The sequence below is a fragment of the Phragmites australis genome, chromosome 1 (genome assembly GCF_958298935.1).
Source record: "Phragmites australis chromosome 1, lpPhrAust1.1, whole genome shotgun sequence".
Taxonomy (NCBI): domain Eukaryota; kingdom Viridiplantae; phylum Streptophyta; class Magnoliopsida; order Poales; family Poaceae; genus Phragmites; species Phragmites australis.
In genome coordinates, this window is record NC_084921.1 from 42,390,566 (window position 1) to 42,399,203 (window position 8,638).

General features: G+C 44.8%; 1 protein-coding gene across 1 annotated transcript; it reads right to left on the reverse strand.

Moving 5' to 3' along the window:
* Nucleotides 1–1,197: 1,197 nt before the first annotated feature.
* On the reverse strand, nucleotides 1,198–8,354 carry LOC133885018 (uncharacterized). The gene is made up of 4 exons (XM_062324647.1): nucleotides 8,136–8,354; nucleotides 7,916–8,059; nucleotides 2,310–2,527; nucleotides 1,198–2,239 (listed from the first exon to the last, which is right to left on the reverse strand). Exons 1-4 carry the CDS (start codon nucleotides 8,352–8,354, stop codon nucleotides 1,198–1,200), a joined length of 1,623 nt encoding a protein of 540 aa, XP_062180631.1.
* Between the last annotated feature and the right edge of the window lie 284 nt (nucleotides 8,355–8,638).

Genomic DNA, 8,638 nt, shown 5'->3' on the forward strand with positions numbered 1-8,638 from the left:
GTTATTGCTGCTGATGTCTTGTTGTAGGCTTATACTTGGTCACCTAAGTTAGTGTTCATGGCTGATTGCATGGCGTGCTAGATGGCTTATACTTCTGTAGTATGTGTATGGTTTGATCACAAATAGGTAGGCTTATACTTCTGTAGTATGTGTATGGCTTGATCACAAATAGGTAGGCTGTCTTTTTCATTTACGAATTGTGTCATTCTTTTGTGATTCGCAGATGGCACGGGCTTGCACAGCGTACAAGGGGATTGAGGGGAAGCCGTTTGCTTATACGCACTGCTGGGTTATGCTCACAGACCATCCCAAGTGGCACGCGCACGAGACCACGAAGTCACAGAAGGTGCAGGAGGTAGCCGACGCACAGTCCCACCCAACACCCTGCAATGAAGTGCCAACCGACGCAGCTTCAAACGCCTCTACAGATCTTCCTAGGCCCATTGGAAGGGAGGCAGCTAAAGCGGCCCGTGCGCGGAAATCAGCTTCCAGTTCTTCTTTGCCTACCGTGTCTGGTGGGCTGTATGCAACTCAACTTGCTGAGATGAGTGAAACGAAGAAGATTATGGTGGAGCTGAAGAAGGAGCAAATTTCTATCATGCGTCTGCAGGCATCCGTTCAAGTAAATGATCAGGACGAGCGTATAATGAAGGTTGACTTGGAGAGTGTTTCTGGTCCCCTGAGAGAGTACTACAGGAAGAGGCAAGCAGAGATCTTAGCGCGATGGACTACCGTAGAACATAACCCGTAGAGGTTCGGCCGAATGTTTGACGTTGCTACTTGGGCCTAATAATATCCACATTCTATGTACTTGTGTGTTAAATTCGAACTACTCCTTTGTTTGACGTTGCTACATTACAGCTTGGGTTTGCTTGTGTTTGGACTAGAACTCGGTATTTTTTTTGCGTTTGTCACCTGCTTGTACATCGCAGCGGACATGTTTGCATGTACATTCTGAGCAGTATTTGTTTCGACCTGTTTGGAGTAGCCCTGAGTATGTGTCATCGATCTCTCGATTCAATCAGTATGTGCAATAGGGCCACAGTCACGATAGAAAGAGTTCATAATTTATCGGTACCTTACATTGCAATTGAAATACCATAAACTCACATTACAATGAAGACGCTTCGACTAGACCGAACATTACTAAAGAGACATTCGAATGAAGACAGTACAGTTGGGCGGAACCTTTTTGCCTCAGTATTGAGCTCCATGGCGACTCCATATGTGCTCCACCAAATCATCACGCAATTGGTGGTGTATAGCCCGGTTCCTAATTGCTTCAGTTGCTTCTATGTATTGGAGCACGGCTTGGTCTGGATCACGACCCTCGATTGTCGCTTTCTCGCCCATATATTCAAACACCTCATCCACATCGGTGCCGCCTCTCTCGTCCTCAATTATCATATTGTGCATTATGATACAAGCGGTCATAATGTTGTGTAGTGTGCGTTGTTCCCAAATTCTTCCTGGACCCCGAATTATAGCGAACCGCGACTGCAGGACGCCAAATGCGCGTTCTACATCTTTCCGAACTGCTGCTTGCATGGCGGAGAACAGCACGCTCTTGTTCCCCCTTGGTGATGGGATAGGCTTCACTATAGTCGCCCATTCGGGGTAAATTCCATCACCTAGGTAGTAGCCCATGTCGTACGTGGTACCGTTTATGGTGTACGACACAGGAGGGGCAGTCCCGTCCGTGAGCCTGCTGAAAATGTTAGAGCGGTGCAAAACATTTATGTCATTTAGACTACCGTGCATTCCAAAGAAAGCATGCCATATCCATAGATCGTACGACGCAACCGCCTCCAAAACTATAGAGGGTTTGCGCGTATGACCGGTATACGCGCCATGCCATGCTTTCGGGCAGTTCTTCCAAACCCAATGCATGCAATCGATGCTATCTAGCATCCCGGGGAACCCTCTCTGCTCGCCGATGGCTAACAGTCGGGCAGTATCCTCCGCGGTGGGAGAGCGTAGGTACTCATCGGAGAAAAGCAAGACAACAGCTTCCACAAACTTTGTCAGGGCAAGCATCGCTGTGCTACCCCCAATCCGAACATACTCATCCACTGCGTCAGCACTGACTCCATATGCCAGTTGCCGTATGGCAGCTGTCATCTTTTGAAGGGGGCTTAGCCCTAGTTTCCCAGTGGCATCCCTCTTCTGGCGAAACCATGGGTCGTGGTTCTCCACAGCAGTGGCTATTCTCAAGAACAAAGCCCGACTCATCCGAAACCTGATAGGGTGCACAATCGTTAGTAACCAAAGACAACCTGCAATTGTGTTTGTATGGAAGATGCGCGTACCTACGACGGAACAGTATATCACCATACACTGGGTTGTTGCTGAAGTAGTCCCGAAATAGCCTTGCAGCACCTTCCTGGTGCCCACGATCTATGACCGCATGTCCTAGGACTGAGCCCCGATGACGGGTGCGACCTTGGGTCCGAAGCTCTTCCTCCTCGATGGCGACCATCATCATCAATTCTTCCTCATCGTCGCTCGAGTCCGATGAGAACATGAACTGATCTCCAGACGTAAATGAGGTCATTGTGTAAGTGTGGAATGTGGACGCAATTGTGCCTCTCGACATCACGATGACCCCTCTTTTGTAGCCAGGACAGTCTTCTCGAGCAAGCAACTCCCGTCTAGCTTCACATGCAAGCTACCAGCCATGTGACAAGTTCCTTCCACGAGAAGGCTCGTGCCCACGAAGGCATCAGGCATGTGGTTCCTGCCTTGCAAAGGAAGGCTCGTAAACACGAAGGTACTACCGATATGCTATCAAAAGATGTATCGTGTACTTACAAAAGACATGTACAAAATACTACATGCGGCCATGAAACGGGTAGCGCACGTGCACATCTTTTCTACGGATTTGGGAAGACAATAAAATCGAGAATAAAGTGCTACAAACATTGCTCGCGAAAAAATGTTGGGTTCCAGGCACAACCATCTTCAAACTCACCGTAAAAAAAACTTTACATTGTATTCATACAACGTATTGTAGCCGTATTGTATCCCATGTGGCGGTTATGAGGAAATAGTAAAATAATACAATTCTGTTGGGGAAGGTAACAGGGAAGGGAATGCTGTTGGAGTGCAGGAACCTGAAGGGAACGAATCTGAGAAAGGAATCTCTTCGGGAAGGGATTTTTGGATGGAAAGGGAAGGAAACGGTTGGAGATGATCTTAAGTGTAAAACCCACAAGAACCCGACTCGACTAGCCCCGTTGCCAGCCGTACTGCAGTTTTGGATTGCACGCGCGGTGACTCACCCCGGTCGTGTGTGTCGGTTGGCCGGCCGTTAAAACCGTTGCAACTTGCCTGCAAAATACTCCCCCAGCTCTTCCTTGCAGTATCGATCGGATTCCGGATTTACCTGTCTCACTTGCTTCTAGGATCCTGTCCAAGTCGCTGTCTGCCAGTGTTGATTTGACCTTGATCTACTGCGTAAAACGCAGTAGCTACCGAACTGTAAAGATGAAGCAACATATGCACATTGTCATTTTCATCGTATGCTAAATTAGTAGTAGTTTTCTAAGAGGATTTGAGTAGGCAGGTCAATTACACTACGTTTGATGATACTGTACATGACCACATCAGTCCTGGACCTGCCAGATAGGATATGTCCGCATCCAAGGAGGTGCTTTAAGTCCGGACAAAGACAGAGATCGAATTACGTTCCCCATAGCGATACTGCCATGTGAGCGCCATCTCGCACTGTCATCTCATCACATTATCGCTAGATACGTTGCTTAAAAAAACATCATATCCTAGCTAGCTATAGAAAAAAAGAGAAACACAACATGGCTAGAGAAAAGTATCACAAGCCCAGCTTTTGTTTTTAGAATTTTAGGGATCTACAAGCACAGAAAATCAGTTGTAAACTGACATCGACCTCATGCTAAACCACACAAAAATCCAAAAATAGGTTACAAATATCTCTGTATTTATCAAAATAGATAATATATCGGTGTATTGCAAATCTAGCATATGTATTCGGCACCTCAAACATCGAAAAATTGATTTCGACACCTAAGACAACAAAAACTCCTATATTCGGCACATGAGTTGACAAATATGACATTGCATCGTATTCGACACCTCAGTGCCGAATACGGGCTGACCTTGCTTTTTCCCTCACGTCGTGTCTTGTCGTGTGTCATTTAGAAGCTGAATAGAATACAATAGCACAACTTTGTTTCATTAGGGCACAAGCGAATAAATAAAGAAAGAAACTTGATGAGTGAATGTGTGTCATTTCATATCATCTTTCTTTATAAAGTGCAATATGTACTGGTGATAGTAGGGCTAAATAGAGTGTAGTAGCATAATTTAGTTTTATCAGGGCATGAGCGAATAAATAAAAAAGGAATTGGATGAGTGAGTGTGTAAATTTGTTTCAACGTAATTTTATCAATATTTTATTATTCATTTAATGTATTTGTGTATGCAATTTTTCAGTGAAGTAACGTCGTGAGGATACAAAATCTAATTTATCAAACAATAATAATTGTGAAGTACGATTATCATATAACATGGTATAGATGTTACATACACTGATACATGGGATATGTGGTTTTTCGTCGCTGCGCAAATGAACCATAACCATTAAGAGATGACGATAACAAACGTTGGCATGTACGGTACGCCTAAAGGCTAACTTAATAGCGTGCCGAACATGCCTTAGAAAATGAAAATAGACCGGGTTATAATAGATGCTTTCTACTGAGTGCACATAGGATATTTTTCCTTTCGCAGGGTATTGAGGTTCCCCAATTTAGCGTGACGGGCCCTCTCCCGCTTCTTTTTCCTCTTTGCTTCACGTGCCTCAGTTGCGACGTGCTCCTTCGCTGCAATTCTTATACATTCTTCCTCCTGACGCTTGAGCCGTAGTTCCTCATACTGTTACTCGTACTCCCGGTGTTCGTATGCTTCCCTCCTCCACCGCATGCTCATGTCGACCCATCGTTTTTTCTGCGCATTTTGCTCCATATCCAACCATTCCATAAAGTCACAGATAGGTGGAGGAGGCTGAACAAATAAAACAAGAGGGTACATTAGTAAGATAATGCATTAAATCGTACGGAAAGTACCACATTAGTGATATACGTCGCTATATCGGTGGGTACTCATACGGTCCATATCGAGACATATTGTACTAGTAGTTGGCACACATGAAGAAGCGTATGCCATATATATAGGAGATGTGTTGGGACTCACGAAGCCTATAAGGATCGCCACAGAAGCACATCGGCGGTTCGACCCCATAGGGGATGAAAATCCCTCAATGTTTCTTGAGTGGGCTTGGTGGAGCTGAGGAAGACATTGTAGTTGATAGAGCTGAGGAAGGAGTGATCTATCTATGGATGAGGGTGGGGTTATTTATGGTGGCTGACGGTTGGTGCATGGACTGAGTGTATGGGCTTGGCTGTGGCCTGGAGCATAGGATTCCCTGTGAAAGCTGAAAAAGTTATGGTATTGATGCTTGACAGAGATTTCATGTAAAAACTGTTGCTTGGTGTGGTCATTTTATTATGCAAAAAGTTCAATAATGAGTTATTGTTGCCTCTGCATGGAGGTATAGAATCTTATGAAAGCATTCCCTGTGAAAACTGTTGATTGTGAGTGGATGTAGAAATAATATTTATCCCTCTGATCTTAATTCAAAGTCAAAGACTACTTTAAGCATTCATTATAAAGCAAGCACATCCCAAAGTTGAACGGTTCATACAATCACATTGTTGATTTTAGAGTTGTAGTTAATATTAGTCCCTGAGATGCTAGTGATACATTGGAGTGTCTAGAGCCTGAGTTTACAAATATATTTCATATGTTGGAAAGAATTATACCTGGATAGTACGTTAATATAATAAACTTACAATCACATTGATTAGACAAATAGTTCACAAATATTTTTAAATAAAATAAATAGTCTTGCTTGCCATTTGCATAGTTCATAGTGCATCGATATTGAATACCTAGATCATCTCAAGATGGTGGAGGAAAGTGGCGATACAAATTAGCAAAAAAATCCCAGCTGTGCTAGTCAATGCTATTAGGGTAAGATGGTTGTCGTCTCCGATGTGGTAATGGGATGTTGTAAGGATGGGTATCAGCAAATCCACATCATTTCCAGGGTCATCAATGGCCTCCGGAGATGGAGGCCTTGGAGGGAAAGGTTGTTGTGGCATGAATTCGTCGTTGTCATCGTCATCTGGAGCTATTACGGTAGTAGCACGCCCTATTTCCTTGTCAGTTGTATGCTATCTTGATGTGGTGCGTGAACGTCCTCTTGCAGTGATCATTGAACCTTCTCCTGTATTGCTGCTGGAACATCGAGGCATTAAAGGCATGAAATCATCATCCTCATCGTCCTCATTATTTTCTAGGTGAGTAGTAGTGGGCGCCCCTGTACCCCTTAGGTTCGTTGACTATCGTCATCTTCTATGTGAACCAGGCATGACACCCCGTCAAAGAGCATATACATCACCAATAAATTATGATGTCTTTGTTGATCAACTGTGCGTCTTCCGGGAATGCCTAATACAAAAGAGGAGCATTTAAATCAATGGAAAAAAGATAAGTAGGGTGAGCACATAGGAAATTACGAACCTAAACGTGGGATGCATACTGGTTGGGCAACATCATTATCGTTCTTTGCCTCCTAGAGAAACCTAGAACAGAAGGATGGTGGGCCAGTTCACACACCTTGAGATACGTTTGACGCTGCTCATGCAAGAGGGCCATAAGGTCCTCGGTGGTTATATGTTGGAGCGGAGCGGTTCATGCAAAATAGAAGGGTCTTGCATGCAATTTGGTCACTGCTTAGATTAGGTTGCTCTCCTTGAAGGGACCATCCTTCCTTTCACGGACAACCTGCAATGAGATATTAAGTGCTATATGGATCGTTGTAGGTGTCCATGGAAAGCCTATACTTGGAGATTTTGTCATAGATTTTTTGATTCTTCACCTCAACATTATGGCTCTGCACCAATGCACGAATCCCTGATTATTTAAGAAATATTAAACATGTATTAAATATCATAATTATGTGACAAATATTACATAAATTATGTGCTAGAATTATTTGACAAACATTACATAAATTAAAAATAATTAAATTAATGATACAGTGAATGATACATAATATGAATGACTACGATAATAAAGTCAATAATACATGTGTCATTAACAAGTATAACTGCACCGGACAACTGTACTAGCGACTCAACGACGGTGACGTCGCATGCAATCCCCAGGAGTGTACGCGTCTGGTGGGTGTGTGGCCCTCATACTAGTGGCCTGCACTGGCCCCTGCCTCATGTTCTATTGCTCGTCATCATCATCGTCCTGCTTGTGGGATTCCCATTGAACGTGTATCCTACCCAACTAACTCTTTCATGTATGCACCATGAAGAAGGATCCTCAGCGACAGTGTGGACGCCCCTAGAACGTGCTCCGATGGAGTCCAGTGTGCCGAAGGCTCACCCTGCTGGTACCACTGTGAACTCTAGGTGCATCAGGATATTGGGGGTACTATTGCTGAGGAGCTCGGTGGAGCTGGTGACCTGCATTGCAGCAGCCCATTCAAAATCATGCGTGCCGCTCCAGTCAGGCGTCTGCTGCGTGTAATCAATGACATCCTCATGACGAGTCGATGCTATAGGCGGATGTGTCAGCATAGACTAAGGAGGTTATATCCACTGTGGGGCCTGTGAACCCAGTGTACATTGCTCGGGCACAGGATCCTGCGTGCACTCCTCGAGATGTTCCGAAGCAGAAGGTGCCTCTTGCGAATGTGCCCAAACGGGTTCATCACATGCACTAGACGAGCGCCTGCTGTGGGAGGCACGTGAGGGGTCCATGAATGGTATGTCATACCACCTCTAACACGGGACACAACTACCTGGACCACTATAGCAGACAGGAAGCGGGACCCTCTCATCCTCATGTAGTCCCAGAGAGGGTTTCGATCCCTCCGTGTTGATGACCCACTTGCTTCCCCACAAGCTTGCTCCGCCTGCATATGCATCTCGTACGGCTCTTTGGTCTATATAAGATGAGGGCCACGTCAGTAATACAAAGGTTTAATCAATAAAAATAGTTATAAGTACCGCAACACTTACCACAAAATAAAGAAGGCGGGCATGATCCTCGGGGAAAGGTCTCGGGCCTGGCTCTATAAGTCCGCTGAGTAAGGTGGCATACGTGCTTGGACAGTACCACACAAGATATTCCCAGTATGTGGCGTCGTCATATTGTCCAGCAGAAATGATGACATCCACCGCAACTGACTCCATCCACCTCTGTAGGTTCTCGGCATTCACAGGTGCCCAATCTCGCATGCCTCTGCTCCCCTGTGCGCTCCTCCTATACGTGACAGAAATAATTATAATTTATTAATATAGATCACAAAAGGTACCAATACTACATACAATAACACACTTACTCGTGTGCCCGACCGACATCTCTTGGGGGAGGTACTGGCACTAACTATTGGTACCCGAACTGCCTTTATACACGCTCAGGAGAATATACTTCCACATTGTTTATGTATAACATGAAGAATTTGGTCATCCATAAGTCTAAGTCACGTCAACAATATGATGCGATGAGCCCTCCAATCGTA

Bases quoted from the DNA above. Each gene is read 5' to 3' on its own strand.
- LOC133885018 (XM_062324647.1), bottom strand. From the start codon at position 8,354: ATGCGAGATTGGGCACCTGTGAATGCCGAGAACCTACAGAGGTGGATG. The intron at 8,060-8,135 runs GTAAGTGTTGCG...CATCTTATATAG, and splicing joins CCCGCCTTCTTTATTTTGTG to ACCAAAGAGCCGTACGAGAT. The intron at 2,528-7,915 runs GTAGTTGTGTCC...TCTGGAGATCAG, and splicing joins TGTCTGCTATAGTGGTCCAG to TTCATGTTCTCATCGGACTC.